The 24820-nt window shown below is 31.6% G+C and overlaps 2 protein-coding genes across 6 annotated transcripts; one reads left to right on the forward strand and one right to left on the reverse strand.

The window, feature by feature from the left end:
* Positions 1 to 850: 850 nt before the first annotated feature.
* On the forward strand, positions 851 to 13999 carry LOC148624026 (actin maturation protease-like). 3 transcript variants are annotated; one of them, XM_088566441.1, is made up of 7 exons: positions 851 to 915; positions 2498 to 2698; positions 5790 to 5864; positions 6385 to 6503; positions 7159 to 7282; positions 7830 to 7900; positions 8099 to 13999. In XM_088566441.1, exons 2-7 carry the CDS (start codon positions 2544 to 2546, stop codon positions 8416 to 8418), a joined length of 864 nt encoding a protein of 287 aa, XP_088422567.1. In that variant the 5' UTR covers positions 851 to 915; positions 2498 to 2543; the 3' UTR covers positions 8419 to 13999. The 3 variants fall into 3 exon arrangements, with proteins under 3 accessions (XP_088422567.1, XP_088422569.1, XP_088422568.1); XM_088566442.1 differs by lacking the exon at positions 851 to 915 and adding an exon at positions 939 to 1089; XM_088566443.1 differs by lacking the exons at positions 7159 to 7282; positions 7830 to 7900.
* A 2294-nt stretch (positions 14000 to 16293) lies between these two features.
* LOC148624027 (uncharacterized) lies at positions 16294 to 24809 on the reverse strand. Of its 3 annotated transcripts, none has more exons than XM_088566437.1 (4): positions 24652 to 24809; positions 21779 to 22231; positions 19441 to 19613; positions 16294 to 18799 (listed from the first exon to the last, which is right to left on the reverse strand). In XM_088566437.1, the coding sequence occupies exons 2-4, from the start codon at positions 22224 to 22226 to the stop codon at positions 18242 to 18244; spliced, it is 1179 nt and encodes a 392-aa protein (XP_088422563.1). In that variant the 5' UTR covers positions 22227 to 22231; positions 24652 to 24809; the 3' UTR covers positions 16294 to 18241. The 3 variants fall into 3 exon arrangements, with proteins under 3 accessions (XP_088422563.1, XP_088422564.1, XP_088422566.1); XM_088566438.1 differs by having other exon boundaries at positions 24665 to 24808; XM_088566440.1 differs by having other exon boundaries at positions 24669 to 24801.
* Positions 24810 to 24820: the final 11 nt, after the last annotated feature.

Below are 24820 nucleotides of genomic sequence, written 5' to 3' on the forward strand. Positions count from 1 at the left end.
TAATCATACTTATTTAGTCCTTTCCTAAATACAATATACATATATAGAATACATATTGAATAAGAGAGCATGTTTTAACAATATATGAACAATACATTACTGTAATGAGTGTAAAAGTCAACTGGAGAGAAAAACAGTTCGTGGAAGGGGTGTGATGGTGACGATCTATAACACAGCCAAAAAAAAAAAAAAAAAAACACGCACAAAAAAAACATCAGCTTGATTTACAAATCATACAACGGCCCTTTTATATACTGAAAAACCTGCTGAAAAAATACAATTGTTTTCTTCATATGTTAATGCAAGGCTTCCAGATAGTAAAATGATTGCATTAAGTGGATAAGTATCACAGAGACAGCTTGAACATATATATATATATATATATATTTAACTCCTTGCACTAACGTTAGTAATGTAAGGCATACATAGATAATTTCGTTATCAATATCCATTTAAAAAAGAGGAGGATTGCAGCGTCAGAGGAAACTCCGTTATCGGGGTGGGGGCTGGGATTTATGTTTCGTCACATTTTTTTTTCGCGTAAGCGACGAAATACATTTTTTTTCAGCCGCAGCTTGAGTTAAAAAAAAGTTGAAAAAAAAATTACATTGTTATATAATAGGGGAATACCGATTCATAGCCATGGCATGGCTGATTAAATTTTTTTTTGCTCAAACGTGGAATGATTTTTTTTTCAAAATAATCCACCACACGGTATAAAAATGGTCGGTACCTAAAGTCCCGGGTGTGTGTATATGGAAAACGGGGAGGGTGGTACTGGTCAGTCTAGTTGTTTTGTTAACATGTAGTTTCGTTTCGTTTTATTTTATGTAATATTTCAAACAAAGCAGAACAAACCGTCGTTTCATTTCCCTAATCTTTCGCTCCCCAAGTGGAGAGGCGCAGAATAAGCAGGTTAAACGATAAACTTCTTTTCTGTATTTGGATGCCATTATGCCCAGGGGAAGGAATCAGTGCAAACTCTCACATGTCTTCCTCTGAATCCTAGAAGAAACTGAAGTAGTCCGGTTTTCCTCTAACACTGCAACCCCCCTCTTTTTCCTATGGATATTGATGTCGGGTTACAGGGTGATTAGTTCTATAACATAAAACCACGCATTTTTTGTTTATCTTTCCTGTTTTCGTCGGATATTTTCAGTTTTTGTATATAGTCAAAATCGATTTTTTTAGGCTTATGACTTGATCTGCAGAGGAGTAAGGGGCCAGAGACAAGCACCTTCATTATGTCTGGATAATAGCGAGCATTGTGAAGTGGTGTGAGCTCTACGGTTATTACATGTACTATCTAAATTTCCCTTAAGGTTCCCCAATTTACTAACAAAAAAAGTAATGTTCTGGAAGTCACAAAAAGTGACTGTCCTTACCGAGAAAATTCATCGCTTCCTTAAACCAAACAAACAAAAATACGTAGGTTAAGGTTACGTTTCGGTAAAAGAAATTTATCTTTTCTGATAGTTTTCTAGTCTTTCTTTATTTTTTTAACTTAGTAAAAGAAGTGAATATGATGTTTTTAAAAAGTACAGGAAACACATAGATGTACGTATGGCTATCTCCACATTTCCACAGTCGCTGTTGTCAAGAACTTAACCCGCCTTGGAAAAAATATAACTCCGATTATATCATCGAAATTGAAGCATAGCTTTTCTAAGATAGGAAAGGCAATCATTTTCTTATTTTGAATTTGTAGCTGTCGTCTGAATTTTGTTTACGTCACATGATATGTGTAAAATAATCCCACCATCCGTGGAGAACCGTAATATTTCCGGTATCTGTACAGATTGATCTGATCAGTCAAAATTAAAATTGATGTTGTTAGAGATGCCCTTAAGGGATAAAAAATGTCAAGTGAAGTGCTATAAAGTTATTGACCATTTCGAGAGCGAGGGGAAAGGGATATGGGGTTGGAATTTTCAAGTTATTCATTGAAAAAAAAAATCCCCTAATAATTAACAAGACAGATTTTTAAATAGAAATATGATTTCGCTTGCTGCTTAAATATAAATAAAAATATTGCACTTGCGAATCAGAAAATTTCATCTGGGTTAACCTCCCCCCCCCCCCATCCCCTCTTTGTAATGTTCTTTATTATTTTTATGAGTCTCATACAGACGGTACATGCATGGTAAAGCTCAAGGTGCTCGCAGATTTAGGCAATGCCTACCCCCATATTAACATACATGTAACTAAAAGTGAAAAGATCTCTTTGAAATTGCTCCACAGGGTGCCATACCACAAAAGTAAGACTGGGATTGATTTGCTGGTTGTGTATGAAGCCATTCATGAACAGGGGGTCAAAATGGAGCCACTTTAATTCTGATCAAAGTCTTAACTTTTGACAAATATTTAATCACATTGAAGATTCAGAGCTGTTTCAGGCTTGAATGGTGTGTCCATAATTGCCACAACTGTTATGGGTTTGAACTTAGTGGTTGTATCAAGCTATGTTATGCTAAGCATTTAATTTTTTTCATTTTAGAAATGAAGTGAATAGTGTCAAACTGATATGGTGGTTAAGCAGCAAGATGTCAGCAGGGCCAGTACCACCCCCTCCCCCTCCACTGCCTCCTCAGCAACAAATAGAATCCTCACTACCAAGAAAGAAAACCACTTATGTTTCCCAACTCAGCTGTAGTGAGGATATTAGAAACACATTCAACGAAAGACTTAGAAATATTGTGTATGTATACATATATTATTTAATTTGATTTGTAACACACTTTCTGATTGGTTGGTTCTCTTTGAGCAATCCAGTTTATTTTGTATACTCTATGTGAACCCTGTTCTCTATGATGGCTAAGTATTTCATGTTCACACTGTTCTGTTGCTTCATGTTGTGAAGTTCACATATCATACCTGGAGAGAAGTGTGAAGATGAAATACAGTGTAATGTGTCATTAATATCGATTGGTCTGAGAGCACTCTGTGATTTAAATAATTCCAGATGAAATAACATTTTGATTACTGTCAATTGTCACACATTAGAATTTAAATTATAAGGAATGTATCTAATTTTTTAACAGGTTATATGAAATAATCTGGTTTGGGCCTCTTTACACATTTTATAAACCACTTCATGGTTTTGGGGTTTTTGATCTTTCAGGATCAAAATACCTTATGCCACTGGTCTGTCACTGGAACTTCCCTACTATTTCTGAACACTACACAAAAATATAGTCCAAATGTAATTCCTTTTATATCATTCAATACCTCTTTTATAACAAGTAAATATGCTTCTTGCAATTTATCAACTCAAAAATATTCTATATTTATGCAAATAAAATCTAGTCTTCATATCAACTCAAAATTTGAGGGACTCCTTTTTGACTTTGAAAGATATTTACTAGTAAATTTACATGTAGGGAATTTATTTTTTGTAGTAATGCATCTGGAAGGATAAAATGTGTTGAATATTTTCATTTTAACACACTTATAAGTCAAATTAGCCATCCTATCATTAATATTATACCATTTATATGCAGGAAGTGAAGAGCAGTGATTTTAACCAAGTAAATTTGGCAGGAAAATTCAAATTGATAAATTGTCTATTTTTGAAAATCTTGTATTAAGGAAATTATTTTCTTAAGCTGATATTGGTTTTATTTAAGTATATTGTTATGTAGGATAAATACTCTGATAATATAACTTTTGGACGTAAATGCACATTAACTTTGTGATAGATTTAAAAGTGGAAAATGTTAATAAAGCTTTGGAACATAAATGCACAATAACTTTTTTGATAGATTTAAATTTGGGGAAAGAGGTGAAATGGAACAAAATATGTAAATGTGTGTGAAGTTGGATCAGTAGTATAGATTGACTTTCAGTTTATATATATAAAAAATGACAGTTCTTAATACATGTAGTATTTAAAAATGCAATTTATGATCACTATTTTATTTAACATCATATAATCTTTGAAATTTTATTCATGCTACAATTTTCACAAGAATCAAAAACCTCCAGTGCTATCAGCATTTTGATTAAGTGTAAACTGCTGCAAACCAGACTATTTTGTATAACCTGTTTTAAAATTAGAAACACTCCTTGAATATACCAGGAATAAAAGGCGACATGATTGAGGTATTTAAAATTGTCCACAACTACTATGACAGAGAAACTTGCTTATTCCTAAAATTAATGAAAGACATTGATTTAAGTTCAGTACTAGAAATAACTTCAATAGATAGCTCCTTTAAAGATCAAATACAAACATGAGAAAACATTCACTTGCTGTTAAAGAAGTCAGAACGTGGAATGAACTACCAGACATAATCCTCAATGCAACTTCTGTTAACTCATTTAAAAACAGGTTAGACCAATACTGGAAATACCAAGACTTAGTGTACGATAATTACAAATCAGACAGTCAATGTGATTGTCACGTGACCAATTAAAGTTTGATAAGAAACAGAAGAGTCTGTTGCAGTGGAATTTAACTAATCCAGAGCTGGAAACAGTCGCTATGTGTTGCTATTTATTCTTGATTCCATTTGGTGTATTTATAAACACTACTGGATAAGGTTGTACCAAAAATGTAACCATAATGCTAATGTTATGGTTACAACCAGGACATGGGAGATAATTATTGTTGTTGGTATTAGACCACATTAGACTAACTATTATCAGAGTTCCAATCGGGTTAAATATATTTGTGAAGTTATGTTTTTACAAGGAAAATAAGAAATGTGATTTGCCACTCATTACACTGTGTGAATATTAATCGAACTCTGCAGAAATTTTAGCTGACGAAAGTCTACAGACAATTTCATTTTGGTTCTGCCTTAATGAACAAGATGGCTGCAAAGGACTATGTAAGCTTCTGTGACTTTTTCAAAAATTAACTTTTTTGAAACTACAAAGGCTAATGAATTGAAATTTAATTTGGTTTTAAATCTGAACACCGTTTTACAAACCATACACTTTTTGTGCAACTTAGATGGCTAATCTATTGTTTGTGGCCACACAAAGTTTTTATAGCAACTTAATGGGGAGAATGTGTTGGCCTATATCTCTGCTAATGATGAGCCAATGATAACAAATCTTTGCAGAAATAATGAGTGAGAAGTCCTTTTCACATGATGCACTTTTGTTTCTGTCTGACTTTACAACAGGACTAAGTAATCTTTTGATTTTCAAAGATTAACATCTCTGGAACAAAATGATCTAATGTTTTGAAAATTTATTTGGTTGTTGATCTATTTTTTGTGCAGCACAGATGGCTAAGTGAGTGGCAGTAGTCATTTGAGCTGCACTAAAAATTAAAAGTTGCAGGAAGTTTTCAGATCAATCACCAAAGTTTCAAAACATTAGACCATATTTTTGCCTACTAGTATATCTCTGCTAATATGGTACATGTACTGAGCCAGCGTAGCCAAAATTGACAAAATTGATGAATGGAAGAACTTTTACACAATCTCTTTCAATTTTGAATTTATGTTCATTATAAAAAAAAAATCCATAGTTAAGTCATATTTATCCTGTGCTTACTTGTACTTGTAGAGTCTTGTTAATTATTAGTTTGCCAATAACTGGATGTAACTGTAGTATTTGTATTACACTTATGTTTCAAGTATTGAAACTTTCCAAGGCCATTAATAATTAACAGTTAAGTATGTCTCATTATTGAGAAATTTTTAAAGTCTTTGTTTGGTAGGTAATTTTGCAAACTTTACCTATTAGTAACAATGCAAAAATTCAAATTCAAATTTATTATCATGTCAGTATATATATGCAAAGTATTGATTTTAAGGTGAATCGTTTCATTGCAGGGGTAAAGACAGTGGGGATAAAGTGGTGGTATCCGTCAACAGAGAAGTTGAACCAGTTCTGCAGGAAGGCCCAAGGTTGCTCTTTTTGTCATTGATTGTATAATGAAAAAAATTGATATTCATATAAGGAGATAAAGCTACAAAAAAAAATCTGTAGGAGGTTGGAGCAAATAAAAACTTGATTACCTACTTGATTTTAAAATGATAGCAAGATTTATGACCTTCTGGCTGATATGAGATTATAGCATAGTCATCAGGCTTGTGGGGTGAAAAGCTTGGTGAAATCCTCAGGCTAGAGTAAGTGAAATCTTGGCACATGTGAGGCTAAAACCCACAGCAGTATCAAACTCTTGATTACAAATCCAGTGCTTTAACCACTTGGCTTCCCTGCCTCAAATGACATTTACTTTTTTGCTTGCAGTTATGGTCTCGTAGCCATTGTTCCTTTGAGATGGGAGTTTTTTTGCAATTGTTATCTCTAGCTGTTGAAAATATATGTACTGGGAAAGAAAAATCAATTTTTTTTGTTTGAAGTTGTGGTCATGTAGCTGTTGATGATATATGTACTTAAAATGTCATGTTTTTGTGTTTTCAGTTGTGGCCTAGTAGCTGTTGTGATGGCATCTCAGATAATTGGCCCTAAGCTGACAACAAATGAAGTATTTAATGCTGCTATCAACAAAGGATTCACCAAACAAGGGGAGATGTTTTCTGGTAACTATATTGCATATAACTTATCTGACTTTTTTCTGCTTAAGAGGCATATAACCTACACATCACATCCCAAATTTTCATAACCTGTGCAGATCATTTTGCTTCACCCCTTTTGCATGTATTGGGATTGATTTTACATACGATGGGGACATATCTTTGCATAGGTTTAAACTGGTCTGGAGCTGGCATGTCAGTTAACAGCTAGTAGTCCGTAGTTTGTACATTTGTGTAATTTATATTCAGTTTCTTTATTTCCATTGTAACAAGGGACTCAGACCATTTTGAACTGATTCTAGGTGTGTTTAATTGTGTAACTTTTTTTCCACAATGGCCAGATTTTATAAGGGAGGGTTGTGATCATGCCAAAGTATTTTTACCCCACTGCATTTTTTGCCTCTGTCCCAATGGTCAGAAATTTCTGGCCTCTGTATGTCTTGTTTCGTTTTCACCATTAGTTTTTTTTGATGTTACTTGAGTATATAGGGGTAACTCTTTCACTGTACCTGTGTATAATGATATTACTTACCTCTGTTGCTTCTGATGAAAAAATTAGTTTTTTTAGTTAAAAAAATGAAGTAGGATATGATAGTACTTTATAGTACATATACTTGTAGGTTGGTGATATTTGTTGTATTTGCACAATCATTCTTTTCAGCTGGAAATATGAAGATATTGATTGAGGAAGTCCTAGAAAGTTCTGCTGTTTCACTGATAAACACTAATGATTCTGCTGATTGCCTCATTTACAGCCTATTGTTGGGTGAAGTGTGCCTTGTACCGTATCCTTGGTTCAGGAAAATTAAATTATGATTTTTGTTATTTTAAATTAGATTGCAATTATATGAAATATGAAATGATCTATTTGGTTAAAGTGGCATTACTGATGCATTAAAAAATTAGGAAAAGTGAAATCGGAATTACAAAAAAGCATCATTTCATGAAAATGCCATTATGAAATATGCTGATTGTTAGTCATTTTTGTCCATTTATTAATCATCAATAGTTTCATTGGAGGTAAAATTTAAATATATGGGTTTTTGGGACTGGAGACAGTTATGACTGAAGTAATGCCCCATGTTTTTCTAAAAGGCAGAGGCAGAGGGGCCCTGTGCCCCTCAATTTTGAGCTAGTTGTGATATTGTGATATTACAAATTGGGAAGGAAACAATAGAAGCATACCTTAATAGTACCCATGCATTACATAACTAAAGTGTACTGTGTTTATAGAGCATTGTGCTTTATTTTACTTTGGATAAACGTATCAGTAACTTGTCTAGTCCTGATATGGCATACTTATGCAATACCATTACCCTTAACTGAACAAAGATATGATTCTGATTTCAATAATGAACCATGCAATAAAAGGGGACATAAAGCACACTGGGCCTTGCTCACTGGTAAGTATATTGGAAAGTCAGGATAAGGCAAGCAGGGAATACAAAGCACACTAGACTTTACTCAGTGGTAATTATATTGAATTATCAGGATAAGATAAGATAGAATACAAAGCATTAGTACTTTTTTCCCATCTTTTTCGAAATTTCCACTGTAATGTATGACTGTAAAAAACTTTTGACTTTTTATGATTTGTTTAGGATGTGGACTTGTGATGGACAGAGTTGCATATAAAACCTTTGGCAATGGAATAGCAGATAATGTGAGCACAGTTAATATTGCCCCAGACTCGATTCAACCTAAGGTCTTACTTGATCATGCAGATAGGGTATTGGTGTATGGAAATCAGGGTAAGAGTCAGTATCCAGGAGTATGGACCTTCTCTGGTCTACTATCCAGTAACAGAAACCTGTTTGAAGTAGACCCTAACAGACAAGAAGATGAAGGCGATTATGTGATACCAGAAGAGGGAATTCATCAGGCATTATGTGGCAAAGCTCTTATATTGTCAAGGAAATAGTCACCCTATCTTATTTATTTTTACTAGTTTAAATTCAGACGTTTTTGCAATTTTTATTACAGAACTAAAAGCTGGCAAAAAATTATAGTTAATTGGTGTAGTGGTGATTTCAACATTTGATATTGTCATCCTGTGAACCTTGGTTTCAGTGTGATAAGTTAAGTACATCACATCAATTTTTCCCATAACCTTGTTAACAAAATTGGTTATTTTCAACAAACTAACAGTATTTCGAATACAAAACCTTTACAGCTGCTTGAAATGAAATGTTTACCTTAAATAGAGAGATAACTGAAGTTCATTCGTTTACTTAGGCACTAGTATACAATAGTATCATATTTTTCATCCATCCATTTAGGAAATTGTGCCTCAGCTATGTTCCATCCCTTGATTAACATATTGTTGTTAATTGCTATTCATCCATCTGTTGTTCCATGCATTGTGCAATAATCCAAACATGGTTTCACAAATTTTTATAATTTTTTCGTACAATGTTTATTCACATTGTTTTTAAAGGTTGGATTCATAGTACAGGGTAATGGGACTTAAAACACAAAAAAGGGGAATTACATATTATGTGCTTAAGCATGTGTATTGGTTCTAGGTGATGTTCCTGAAACATTACAGTTTTAACCCTTTGCCCTAAAAGTTCAACTGAAACTTCATAATAAGTGTAGTTTGTTCTACTAGAACATCAACAATAATTAACATTCTGCATTCAATTACGCATAGAAGCATTGTTGATAACTTTAGAAACTGGAATAATTTCTGAATTTTCAGTATTATCACCAGTGGTTCAGTGATAATAATTAGTAGTACACTATATTCTAGTATTAACTGTATTGCCAAATGATTTAATTTGTGTGACAAGGTTGTAGGCAGCAGTTTTTGTAAAACTTTCAATATTTTTTTGTGGATTAGACAATGATAATTATGACAATCAATCTGAAGGTAGGTAAAGTCAAGGAGCAGACAACTCTTTGAAAAATTGCACTGGTGTAGATTATAGACAAGGTTGTATATTTTGTATTTTTATAACATTTTTCTTGTTATTAATTGAGGATGTGAGTTCCCATTCAGCATTATATGTTTGCATTTACATCTCAGCATTACCTTTAAGAAATCCATTCAAAAGTTTATTTCTAGGGTCTTTCTATTGTTAATTGATAACAATGTTTTTTTGGTTGTATTTTTCTTTTTACATGATTGATATTGATTTTTGTAGATGATTATTTAACCTTTTTGTATTTGTAGTAGTTATATTATGTAGAACTGTACATAGTGTTGTGAATAATTTACACTTGCACGACTTATCATTGTGTAAGTATGATTAAGATGAATTCCTAATTTATTGTGACATTAAGTTAGGAAGTATGATCGTTTAAAACAAAATAACAATTTTTTGATTACTGAGAATTCATTAACAAAGTGTTGTTTCTAGCTCACCAGGAACAAAGTATGAACTTGTGTCATCACTTTGTTTAGGTCATCATTAACAATTTCTTTCAAGTTCAACTTTTCAGAAACAGATTGGTAGATTTTAAACATATATGGTTGGAATGATAAATGGAAAGTGCCAACTACTTAGAAGTTACTTTTGATTCTGATTGATGGCTGCTTCAGGCTATCTTAGCTTCTGTTTGCCTGAATTTTAAAGATGAACTCCTCTAAAGGGGCTACATTTTTTAAATTACAGAGTTGTAAATCTAAATTACCCCTACAAACAATCTAATGTGGTCCAGATTGCTCCACAACAGCACTATGATTGAATTTGATGGCTGCCGATTTAGCCAATTCTTCTCAAACTACATGGGCTTATATTTCAAATCTTTATTGGGTTGTTAATCTGAATGAAATCTGCAAACAATCTACTTTTTGTTGCTAAGATGGCTCATAGAGCAGCTGTTTCCTCTCTAAGTAATTTACTAACATTATTGGGAAACACTCTTAAAATACTGAGCAGATGATTACCAGATTTGGCAACCTTCTTGTATGGGTGGAGTTTAACTATTTTAGACATATATATTTATTCAAAAACATTTTATTGATGAAGGCTGTGCTGTCATAAAAATACTGGTAGTGTGTGCACAGTCCAGTCTCAGTTATTCAGGCTCCTTGGAAATCCTTATTAAGAATATAGTTACAAGTTAAGGAGCAGACAATCTAAGGGAGACAATTAATCCTGTGTCAAAGTCAAAAGTTCAGTATTAATCCTTTTATCAACTATACTACCTTATAAACTATTTGATTTAGTATTTTTGCATTAATAATCATCACATTGCTCAAATTATGTTAGTGTAGTGTTTTTTCTCTCTCTTGAATATGTGAAGTTTAAAAGCTTTGATCTGTCTTGATATTATGCAAATAATGACTTTGATATAAGTTGCTATCACGATATCAACTTATATCTAAGTCATTAATTGCTTTATTTCAGGAATCAATGTGCTTGTGAGACTCTACTTTTATGTTCTATTTTTAGGTTTAAACCATATGTCCAATAATAATAAATTGGCATGACTGCTATTGATATATTTTTAGTGTAAATGTGCAAGTGCAGTTGACATAAATGTACGATGAAACATTAATAACAACTCTAGATAAGGCCTTATCAAGTTAATTTGTAGATTTTCATACCTGCCTACCCCTACTCAAAAGGGCCTGCCCCAATTTTTTTTATTTTTGATTTTTTGTACAGTGGTTCAAATTTTCGGATTTCTTTTATGTCCGTATCTGTCATGACTCTACTTATATACAAAACTAAAGACCTTCAGTCAAAAAACAAGTCACATGGTGTATGTTTACAGAATATCTCAATATTTTCAGCAGATCTCAGGATGGTTTTCATTGTTAGTCGCATTATAAGGGGAAATAAAGAAATACAGCCTTGGTATGGCACAAACATCACCGAAAGTACACATTTCCAGGATTTATTTATCGAATCCGCCAGTGGGAATAAGATTTTGCTGGTGGATGAGAATCTACAAATTAACTTGATGTGGCCTAATAATGTACCTTCCCCCTATTCATGGTTATTCAGTGTTGCTTCTTTTTCTAGTAACTTTTATTTTTAAGAAGGTAATATTTATACATTGTCTAGTATTATTACATTTAGAGATGTGAGTTACTGAGATCTACAAGTAATTTCCTGTAAGTAAAGTATTCATTAAGATTTAGTATTTTTCTTTGATTTTTCTTGTTAAGTTCATCATTTCACATGTATATTTTATACAAAATGTTGTTTTTTGCAACATCTACTTAATTATGTCTTGGTATTCCAATTTTGTTGTATCATTTTAAAATACCCACCAGTATTACTGACATAATATTTTTGACAATCACATGTTATTGAAAAGATTCAGTGGGATGGTTGCTTGATATTTGATAAAAAAGGTTAAGATGGTTTTTTTTAAAGTCCTATAAAACTAATTGAGGCAAGTAAATGTCATTATACACTGTTCATCTTTACTTAATATGGTTTAAAATTGTCTGAAATACAGCATTTTTTTGTCAAACACCTACTAAGCATTGCATTTTTCATTGTTAATACTATTTTGAAAATAAGACAAAAAATGTTATGGTAATGTTGTCAACCTCTTCATGAAAGGTGGTAACAGTGTCTTCAACATCAATATACATCTGGTTTCCAGACAATAACTTGGCTTTAAGTGAATGGATCTTAATGACATTGAAGGTTCCAGACCACAGAATAAATGTTGTCCCAGTCGTTCAGGAATTATGGGTTAGAAACATTTTGAATATTTTGACATGCTAAAACTTGCTGTGTGTTTAGATTTTTTGCCCTACTTTCAAGTTGGCCCAAATCTGGTTCCAAAATTGAACACAGAAAAAATATTGAACTCTAACTGTGGATGTGCATTTAAATTTTGGTTTTTTGAGCTCTGTTTTTAAATTGAACTACATTGAAGTTTAACACATTCAAAATTTAACATTGTTTTCAGCAAAAATAAACCTTTGGGTGCTGTGAGAAGCTCAATTGAATTGAGAATTTATGCCTTATTTTCGTATTGGTCAATATGGTAGTCAGAAGGGTCCATCGTAAAATTTCCTACTTATTGTAAAACAATCATTTTTAAATGGGGTTATTGAGATAGACTTGAAATCACAATTATTAAGATGCGCATTTGGGAAAATGTCAGTTTTTTTCTTGATACAGAATTATAATTGTATTTTTTCACTATACATATAATTTCAGAACTTACTGTATTTAAATTTTTAAATCTGGCCTTGTTTGCAAGTTGAACTGAAATGGGACAATTTCATAAAATTTAAACTTTTGGGGTTTACAGTATGCTAAATTTTACCTTGCATTCCATATTTCAAAATTTTAAAGTTCTTTGACTAATTAGTCAGAGTTCAACTTCTGCTATCAAGCTGTGTCCCTCCGAGCATATTTTGTGTGCTTTTCAGTTACTAAATTACACTTTAACTGACTTCTGTTCCTGTGATGCATCACAAGGGGACATGAAAATGCTGGGTGTCTGCCCGTCCGTGTTTTCCGCACTTTTTTTGTTATGCTTTTACCAAATAAGTTTGTTTTTGGTATGTGGCTTTATTATGAAGTGTTACAGATTAAGTTTGACTGTGGTTACAGTTGAATGATTTTTACGGAAGTTATGGCCCTTGGACTTAGAAAATTTCAGTGAATATACAGTTTTCAGCACTTTTTTTGTAATGCTTTTACCAATTGAATTTATCTTTTGTATGTAGTCTTACTATGATAAGTTACAAGTTAAGTTCGACTTTGGTTATGGTTGATTGATTTTTTTGGAAGTTATGGCCTTGGACTTAGAAAATTTCAGTGAACTTTAAGTTCTCCACATTTTTTTTTCGCGGGGGACATTGGAATCCTGTTCTTTTATTTAGCATTATATTTGTAGGATATTGATATCCTGATTTATCTAATACACATTAAATGTGTTAATTGCATATACACTACTTCATTATTTGTTCAAGTATATACTTTTGTAATTTTAAGTTTAACAAAATGTCACTGTTACTTAATAAGATTTTTTTCTCTTGGAATGAAGAGTTTTCTTTTATTGCTGTGTTTATCATAATGTGTGAATACAATTAAGTACGTGTATACTGTAAACCAATTTATTTTAGTGAGCAACTGTTTTTTGCTATATTTGAAAGCAAGAAAATATTACAAAAATATATCTTTGCAAATAATTCCCCTATTATGAATTAGATGTTAGTCATAATGTAAGCCACCAAAATAAATGGTGTTGACTTAAAATGCAAAAATAAATTGGTTTACAGATTATTTCTTTATGGAATATGTTAGTTTTGATGGATTTTTAAGTTATTTTTTTATTACGAGACAATTGATAATAGAGTATCTGTCTCTATTTTTTGTAGTTTTATCAATTCATTGTCTATACAAAAGAAAATAAATCAGTATAAATTGTAATTATTTACTAAATAACCAAAAACCCTTTGAAATCCAAACAGCATTCTTTATTTTCATTCATTTTAAATATTTGTGATATTTTGTTGTTGGTTATTCTTTGGATTGTTACTTTTAGATAGAGGATTAAAATAAATAGTATTAGTTTTTTTTCCTTATTTGTTTTTATCTGCCATAACCGTGCTCCTAGCAAGCATGTTGAACCAAAGAAACATGTGTTTACATCATTTATTCCATATCACAAATGTATTTGCTTCTTAGATGGGAATTAACTTTCTGCCTGTCTGTTCTTCCAGTTGACGTTCCACATTACTTGTTAGTGCAACTTCTCCTAAGCCTCAAGGAATTTAAATGAAATACAGTTTGGGCGTAATATGTAGTTGTGCATGAAGGAATAAAATTAAGACTCTTAAGAAAGATAATCCAACTTAAGGGATTTACACATTAAAACCATTGAAGCACAAGTTCTCCTTAACCACTAAAGGGATTTTGATGAAATTTTACAGGAAGGGTTGAACCATCATATTCAGATGTGTATGAAGAAATATGATTACTGCTGGAGTACACCAATGATAAAAAACTCAAAAATAATCCAACTTCAGGGTTTGTTCTACACTATGCAAGTAATTTGTATAGGGTGTCCTGAAATTCATCTCTTATATGTTACTCCTACACCTCTGAATGGAATTTAATAAAACTTTCAAAGAATCTTCATTTAATAATTATTATGTGCATCTCATATAGATTTTGATATGAAGATATTTTAGGTCTCAAATCCTTTATCATTCACTGATGTTGAGTATCCATCTCTTAATCATAACTAATTTTACACAGCTGAATGGAATATAATGGAACTTTCACAGATTATTTATTACATATTATTATTGTATACCTTCTGTTTTAGATTTTGTTCCAAATCAATGAGGAGGTCAAAAGATGAATGTTATCACATGTAGGAGGGGAGGGGGTATCAAATTAGTGAGCATTGTTCAGTTTTTTAATTTTTTCTGATTTCCTTTAAAGTTTTGTGAATGTTAGTAGCAATGAATTGATTTTCCCAGAAACCTGTCAAGGAGGAGCACTTTTTGAGTACAAGGATAAACTTTGCTGAAGTAGGTGCATGGGATAGTGTAATTTTACATATTTAAATATAAGCTTCACTTCTCAACCCCTAGAGGGGTTTTGATGAAATTTTGAAGGAAGCTTTGGCATGCATAAAAGAATTTAATTTCTGTAAGAGTGCTAAAAAAGGATGTAATTGAACAGTTTCACATTTTATATTTAACTCCTTTGAAGTGGGGGTACACTCTTTGTGAGCTTGGTCAAAGTATTTCTAGTATTTAATTGTCTTCCTAAAATTACTGGTAGTAATATATTAGACAAACAAAACAGTGTTGTACACAAACTAACTTCCTATTCCATTTTAAATATTTTTCAGAATTTTAACGTCTAGAGATCCTGACTGGCTTATTTGGTCAAAGGTTTGTTAGGGTTTTTAAAGGTAATATCTCAGATAAAGAGTCACTATCTAGCTTGAACCCTATCATAGATTTGTCATAAAGATGATGTCATCAATTAAAAGTTTCTTTCATTTTATTTTTTCAAGCTATAAACTAAAAATCACAAATAAAACACCATTTTGGCATTTTCAGGGCAATAACTCGAATAAGGAAACCCTTCATGACTTGTAATAGGGATTATAATATTAATAGAAAGTTGCTCTCTCTACTATGATTTTCAAGTGAATATCTGAAAACCGTAAAAAAAAGTTATTTTTGGCCTTTCAAGGACAATAACTAATAAGTAGTCACACAACTTGGACCACATAAGGACCTTTGTAATGCCTTGTCATTAAGGTCATTTTAACAATTGAAAGTTCATTTCAAAGAAACTAAAGTATATGTATAATGTAAAAGAATGATTGATATGAAAAATAAGTATAGAAAAAAATGATGCTACTTCAGCATAGTTTTGAGTTTTTTATTTTGATAAATTATTCTTCAGTTGAAGGTTTGTTAAATTTTGATATTTCTTCATTATACAAAATTTCGTTGAAATCTTTTTATTATTTCTCTTTGTCCTACAACATTTATTTTTTAACAAAAACCCACAAGATGGGTTAAATGTTTTATTGTACAAATTATTATGTATCTATTTTGAATCACTTGTGTTATATTCCAGGTGAAAAATGATCATATATATATATGATAAATTTAAATAATAAAAAGTTTTAAAAAAATGAAAATCCATTTCTATAAAATACTAAATCAATTACACATGTACATGTATTATCAGATTTAATTAAATCAAACTGTTTTTAATATGTTATGGCAATACAGTAATTGAACATCGTGGTTACAGCATGATACCATTTACCAATAAAGTTTTCCTGGAACTGTGAGTATAATGGGACCAAGTCCTTAGATATTAATTAAAACTGTTGATTCGAAAAAAGCATTTTATTACAGTAGTAATGATGGTGACAGTAAACATGGTAAAATACAAGTGTAAACATATAACAGTCTTCTAAAAAGAGTTCATACTGTTGAACTACATTCTAAATACATAACAAATAACAAATCAAAAAGGTGTATCACAGATTTATAATATTTGGTACTAGCTGGAGAGACTGCTACTTCCATCAAATGAATAAACCTTCATTTATAAATAAAACATTAGTTTTAGCAATAAAATGTACCCTGTTTTATGAATCAGATATGTGAGCACCCTTTGATTACCATCTGATCAACATGAAATATGGCAAGAAGTAAGGCCAAGAAATAGGGTACTAAACCAATTAAGGTAAATTTGGAACAAGAGGCTCCCAAGAGCCTGAATCACTCATCTGGTTTAATAGCTTTAAAAAATTGAATACATGCAAAACCTTAAAATGGTCAAACACATCTGACCAAAATCTGTCATGATACTGAACATTTAAACAGTAATAATCATTCTACTTATATTAACATGCTCAAAGTGTAAAATTATCATATACATATATATATATATTATTAATTATCAAATTGACACATTCCAAAAAGTGTCAACAGATTTTTCTGAAATTTGCACCAATAATAGAAATTGAAATACTTTTGAAATAACATTTTATCAATTTACATTTAATCATCAATCTGTTTTCATTTTCTATATTATAAGTAAAAACTGATAAAAACATCAAAAATTACACTTTTAAGGGCTGTAACTCCAGGGAGGGTCAACAAGTGATGAGAAAAGCTCACATAGCCTTTCCGGCCAGGTGAGCTAAAAAAAAATAATTTATCTGACATGTAAGAAAAAAATACTTAATTCATGAAGCTAAATAAGGTTTTGCAGAAACTTTTTGATCAGAAACTAAATTAATATTACATCAGACTATACCACTACAACCTTACATCATAAAGGATCTGCACAGGGGATATGGGTCACATTCCCCAGTCTTGAGCAGAGGTAAAATAGAATGATGAAAGGAAATATACTTGCAATATCTGGAGTAGCAGTTACCATGTGTTTTACTGATATCTTTGTATTGAGTTTTGTATTTCCCTAACAATGCAATTTTCGTCATTAAGGTCTTTGTGAAGCACATCATTAATTGATTATTACAGTGCACTATAAAAACCAATATACTTAGGCCACAAAAATAGTCTTATTTGCTGCTACCAGTAGTGTCAGTAGGGAAATCATTTTATTATTCAGAAAATACTTTTCTTAATGACCCTCATATCCAAGGGTCTATCCAGGAGATATATAGGACCATTTGTCTTCTAAAGCTGACCAATCAAACTGCAGGATTAGCTGGAATACTTCACTCAAGTAGAATATGGTATTATTAAATCACTGACTTGTTACAAAAACTATTTGCAAATTACACACGGAGCTGATTTATGTGCATGTACAGTGCAAACCATTTAAAGTATACATATATTCTCTTTTCATTTCTTTCTTGTACATGAACATTACTCAAACTACATTTGTATCTATCAACAATTCACAATAAAAAAAATTGATAAAATCCAGTTATGTGATTCCTACGTCCTATATATAACATTCACAAGGGCACCTAAACAGGAACTAATTCTCAATGTCATCATTTAAAGTCATTCTACTCTTGTACAAATATTAAAGAGCTCAATGAAATACATGGTTGGGGGGTGGGGGGATATAAAAGCATATCAGTAGACTTCTGGGCCATTAAGTTTTGTTGAACTCTAATTTCCTTTTGAGAAACATAAATTTTCTACGTCCAAATAAGAAGGTTGAAAGGTCAAATGATTTGACTATTCCCAACACAGCATTAAGTCCAGTTACATTCAAATGATGAACATCAAAAAGAAATTCAAGTTTAACATCTTTTTAGGATAAGTTTTTTATGGCAATTTCACCATTTTTTTTTTATTTTTCACTAACTTGCAAAAATTGTGACACAAGAATTGGTTTTAAAAACCTTTGATGAAACTCATCTTTTGACATTTGATGGATACTAATAGTGTCCACACTTTCTTTATTAAAATGATCACCATGGAAATTGGCACTGGTCTGAAGGACACTGACAGTTGCTTGGTTAACACAAGCAATAAAGTTACATTGGAACTCTGCTAATGGATAGATGATATTGCTGTAGATTTTATATTCAATGTACACTTGGTCTCTAGATGAGTACTTTTGCTGCACTGTTCTCTTGATATCACCGATGTTAGGAATAAGATCACACTTGTGATGGACATATACTGCTTCCAAGTTTGCCGTCAGTCTGTGTTTTATAACCAGATCACAGATGTCTTTCAGACGATCAACATCTAGTCTTGGGGTGACAATGTAGACTCTATTGTTGGAGTCTTTGAACCATTCATTAAGTAAACTTTTCCATAGGATGTAAATGTAATCAGGGCCATTTTGTACACAACCAGCAGATAGACATATAATCTGTTTCTCAACATCTTCTTCAGAAGCCTAAAACAAATACATGTACAAAGAATTTATTAAAAGTATACATTTTTGGGTAAATTTTGAAAAATATTTATGCAATTATTAAAAGTGTACATTTTTGAGTAAATTTTGAAAAATATTTATGCAATTAAGAGGAATTTTCTAATTTTGGATCTTATGTTATGCAATTATAAGGAATTTTTCACATAGATAAGATGGGAAGTGTTTTTGTTCTTTGAGTTTCTATGCAATTAACCGATATGCCATTAAGTGGAATTCACTGTAGTATTTAAATATAGCAATAAATATTTTCCAAAATTATACTTTTCCAACTTCTAAAATAAACCAATACTCCAGACTATTTACAGTAAACCACACAAATGTAAACAAATGTGAACTAGAACTTTACTTACAATGTAGCATTTCATAACAGACCCAATAAAAACCAGTATAAGAAAAAGTGCAAAAAAATAGGTTCCCAAACTTTGTTTAGGTGACTTTATTACTGAAAAATTCAGACTACCAGTAAATAAATCTAAGCCCAAAAGGTACCACTTAATTGTTTTTTTTTTTGGAAAGCATTCAAGTTGTTAACAAGCTTTATTACCAGCAAAATGTATCAAGTTGAAAAACCTTGTATTTGTAGAACTTAGTAACATGCTTACAATATTTGCACACTTAATTGCCTCCCTCAAATGTTTTTTGGTGTCTACAGGTATATCTTGCTCATTTTGTTCATCAACTTTCTTTGTTTCTTCATTGTTTCCATCCTCTTCATTCTGTGTTTCATTACATTTGTCAATTTTCTCATTTGTTTTTTCTTCTTCTTTTCTACTAACTAACAATCCAGAATGATTAAATATATTAAAACATTTTATTGTACATTGCAGGCTGTGAAAAAACATCCTTCCCCTGACTAAACTTTTAATAAAATAAAACAAGAGTCTCCCAGGAGCCTGAATCACTCACCTGGTTAAATTTTTGCCTTTCAAGGGCAATAACTCTAGCAAGGAGTTGTCAACAATTCCCAAGACTTTGGTAGAACTTATCTTAAGGATCATGTCATCAACTGAAAGTATTATTATGTCTATTATAGTTTTCAAGATATTGGCTGAAAACTGCTAAAACATAGTTTTTTGCCTTTAAAGGGCAATAATTCTTACATGGAATTGTCTGACAACTTTGATCCTTGGAGACTTTTGTAGGCCTTATAATAAGAATCATTTCACCAACTGAAAGTCTCATTCTATCTATCAAAGTTTTCAAGATATTAGCTGAAAACTGTAAAAAAGGGACAATAACTCTTTGATCCCTTGGACACTTTTGTAGGTCTTATATCAAGGATCATTTCAGCAATTAAAAGATATTAGCTAAACCTAAAGGTTTAGGAGATATATGCATAAAACTACGGTCTGACCCCTATGTTCTATTTTTAGTAACAACAGCCATGTCTTTTAACCGACCAAAAATCCAAATTTTCATTTTGTTAAGGATACCCTAAAAAAACAAGAATACCAACTTTCATTGAATTCTGTAAAGTAGTTTTTGAAAGTAATAATATCAAAAACAGCAAAAAAAAAGTCCAAAAGGGCAATAACTTCAACATGGGTCAACAGATTTCCACCAAAATTTAACCATTGATAGACCTCTTCATGCTGAATACTTTTACTTGTGTCAGAATTTGGTATAACCTAACTGTTTTGGAGATATATGCAAAAATCTGCTGTCTGACCCCTATGTTCTATTTTTAGTAAGGGCAGCCATGTTTTTTAACCAATCAAAAATCAAGTCATTTTGTGCAGGATAATCTAAGGAACAATAAGTTTCACGCAAATGTATTCAGTAGTTACAGAGAAGTTGTTTGAAGAAATTGTGACGACGACGACACCAAGTGATGGCAACAGCTCACAGGTGAGCTAATAAATATAGAACAAGAAAAAACAGTTGGTTTCTAATTCTAGAACAGGTTATACGAAATAACCTGGTTTATTGTAATTTATGCTTATAAACCATGAAGCGGTTTAAAAAGGGGTAAACTAGCCAAAACCAAGTTATTTTGTATAACCTGTTTAAAAAAAAGGGAAAATTTCTTATGATTTAATGTCTTATTACAAATAAACAAATGTAGTTCAAACACTAATTCATTGTTGAGATACTATCATAACATATAACTTTGTAATGTTTGAAGCATATTAAAAAAGCGTTCTCAAGTTATGATATGATATTGGACAGACAGGCAGACATTTGCATACCATAATATGACCTGTCTATGTCACACATAAAAAACAAGTTTTCTAAGGTGAAATTAGAGTAAGGAAAATAACTAGAATGCAGGAATTAAAACTGTTCACTCGCTACCCCCTGCCATAAAAAGCCACTTCACTTATATTGTAAGAACGTACAAAATACAGTGTGTACTTAATTTATTGTTTACTACATGTACTCCCTGCAGATCAACCCAGCATGCTGAAGCAGCTTCTGAACTACAAATCATTACCAGTTATATACATATCAAATACTGCAAAAAACAATTTTGGTCTGTAGTTAAGTCTTCACACCAATGGGAGATTTACTTAACTACATGTATTTCTCTTGGTCTAAAGTACATAAATTAACAACATCACTTCAATCCAGGTACATGTAATGATGCAATTCCCAAGTGATGTGTGGCATAAACAGATGCAATTATAAGCATTTTTCATGTTCAAATCCCTTGATCTTGGATAGTGTAATCGATGATCATCTCTGCTTCATGTGTTCACATTTAGGCCACGTTTTTTGGATTTTTATTTATTTCAATCATTTCACTGCTGATGCTTCAGTATGTTTTTGGTGATATATAGTTACATCAAAAAATGTTTTTGTTCCTTATTAAATATCATTTTGTTTATTAATATCATAATGCTTTTTAATTCAAGTTCTTAGGTAGCAAATACATGATGCATGTACATTATTTAGTACCATGTCCTTACAGGTATTTACATGAAGAATATATTAAGTTACCTATTTCAATTCTTCGTAAAGGAGGCATTCTCTGCCAGGTCTGGTTCAACTTGGAATACTTTCCATCTAAAACCTGTGATGTTGTGTAATGTTTTTCATAAGAATACAAAACTCTCAGAAACTGGGTCTGGAACCAGTACAAAACAAATTCACCTTTCATCTTGAGAGAACCTAATGTCATAGAAACAGTCAAGGTTACATCATCAACAGTCAAAACAACCTTATAAGTACCATTCTTATGATATAGCCTTCTGTAAGGGTAATGCTGAACTGGATAGTTGTTAGGATGTTGTAAGATATTCAGCCAGAATGCTGAAAGAGCTGAAGATCCTAAAGCTGATACAACTCGGATCAATACAACAGATGGAGTCGACAGATCAATATAAACTCTTTCACCAGTTCTGGCCTTTACAAAATCCTTGATATAAGTTTCAATTGGAGCCTCCATTTATTCTGAAAAAGACATGAAAATATTTTCTTACCTACATGTGCAATGTATGTAGTTTAGAGTATACACTGTACATATTCATCAAATTAAATTCACAGGGGAAAGATAAGGCCATTGTGGACACTTTACCCATGCATGCTTAACAGTTTCTCAATTATTTGGACTGTTTTTGTCAGTAGAGTTGGTACTTGCCATAGACACTTTGATTCCATTTAACAACTCTATAGTTATAAAATCAGTGTGAAATTATAGAACAAGTTGTCTAAAAAAAATTAGAAAGGATTAATGAGCAGAATAAATAATTGAACTCAAATTGTGTGTCACTAGCATACTGTGCGATCAATTTCCTGGCCACTAGCAAAAGTACATTGCAGGGATTGAATTTCAAAATTTTTTCCACTAGCTAAATTTAGAAAGTACTGAAAATTTACAATTGTTAAATTTAAGTTTTTTGGGTTATTTCTGAACTTTACCTACATGACATATAGAATTCCACTTGCAAATTTTAGCAACTTGAAATAATTTCTACTAGCAAAATTGAATTTCAACTTTCATTTAGCAATTTCCCATTAAATTTGATCACTGCATTGTTTTAATTAAAAATACTGATTCCATTGATCTTCATGCATTTTTAACTGACATTTTTGGCTGCAACTTGGTCATATCATTCATCTGAATAAATACGACCACTTTAAACAACCTGAATACACATGGGACACTCCAGTAAAATATCTGGTAACAAGTGTGATTCATTTTTTTTCTGCTGATCTCTTAACCCAAAGGCCCAAGTTAATCTCTTTGTCAAGCTTTCCAAAGCTGATAATTTATCACAGACTTCAAAAATTTTCCTGCTCAGAAGTTTCAATTGGAGCCATCAATTGATGAACCAGCTATTTTCATCAAAAACTATAATGTTTTTGCATGGACCATTTTACCCCCTTTTAAACTGCTGAGGCGGCAGAACAAAATTTGTCCTGCAAAATCGCTGCAAGAATTTTAAACGATTATCGTTACAGATAATTTTACCCATGCAGTGCCAGTATGAAAATTATGTTGCAAATTTCCTTACGGACACTATTGAACTACGAATCTGATTATGATCCATTCTGATCTTTTGCATTTAAATTGGAAAAACAGATGATTTATAAATGCAATTGTAGGGTAATACCAATTCTATATGATTATAGGTTAAAAAAATATTTTGTTCTAAATTAGTTTGCTAATCTAATCAATGATGTCATATCAATTTTCAAATTGGTTGGTAAATAAACAACAAAATAAACAATTAAAAATTTTAGGATAACAATCATAGTTTTCATAACTTTTGGTTCTGTAAAATGTTTATATAGATGAAATAATTCATATTTTGTCTGTCAATTTAGAATTTTGTTACTTGAAAAAAACAAATTTATAGTGATATTTCACAGTAATCCACTATTTTCCTCACATCCTTGTTGTTATATTTTATTTTTATACAACCTAATCACTGAATATTCACCTGAAGTTTAATGCAAAAGTTTAATTTGAAGTTTAAGAAACCAAAAGAATTTTCAACTATCTTAAAAATGTAAAAGATATTTATTGTTAAAGTTGAGGCCCCATGCCACATACATGTACTTACCAAAACCAAATCACAGGTAACTGATGACATTTCAAAGAACCCTCCTATTCTATTCATTATAAGCACATGCGAGATATTTATGGATATGGTTAATATGCCAATGCGACTGATTAAAGTAAAGCTTAAATACCAAACAAGTCCATAGACGTGTATATAGCTTATATTTAGGGTGCACTATACAGTTACATTTCTGTGCACTGTTTCGCACACCAAGTTGACTTGGTCAAATTTTTAAAAACTTAAAATTAAAAGTTGAAAATTTGTGGATATATTGTTTAAATGTATTTAATCATTTATACATAAGCAGATGTACTATATATAATGTTAAACAAGTGTAATTCAAATGAAGAATGGTATCCAGAACATTTCAGTCCCCTGCCGTATAAGGTTCTATCTTCTGCATCGGCTGGCTGATTTTCAAAATACCTTATTTCACAGAAAAGGGTGTTATTATTTTTACCCTTTTTCCTGGTCCTCAATGCATACTTTCATCCTGTGCTAGGGCATAAGTGCCTGATATTCATAATACATTTTTGGCTGTTAATTGTTGAAAGGCACCCCTCATTTGTACTAAAACCCAGAAATATTTGTTTAAGTATGTTACCATGGCTACTGGATTTTATGACAATAATCACTTAATTACTTAAACCTCCACATACCAAGAATTTGAAAATATGTATCTTTTTTTTTTTTGAAAAACACTTGTTTTAAAATTGAAATTTCTGTGTGGACTGCCTCAAACAGCTAGTTTACTTCAACAAAATGAAACCAAATTTCAGAATTGACCTAACCGTATAGTACTACCTTAAGTACCTACTCACTCAGTAGGTAGGCAAATCAGAAACAGCTTCAGATAGTAAATACCAAATGAGATTTTCGGCTGCTGAAGAAAAGAGAAAAACCAAACTTATCCGTCGCTATCCCTTAGGTTTTGTCGGATTTGAGGCTCACTTGAGAGCGAAATCTCTAGAGA

The sequence above is a fragment of the Perna viridis genome, chromosome 2 (assembly GCF_037379345.1).
Source record: "Perna viridis isolate PV_CMFRI_1.1 ecotype Kerala chromosome 2, ASM3737934v1, whole genome shotgun sequence".
In the NCBI taxonomy this organism is placed as follows: Eukaryota; Metazoa; Mollusca; class Bivalvia; order Mytilida; family Mytilidae; genus Perna; species Perna viridis.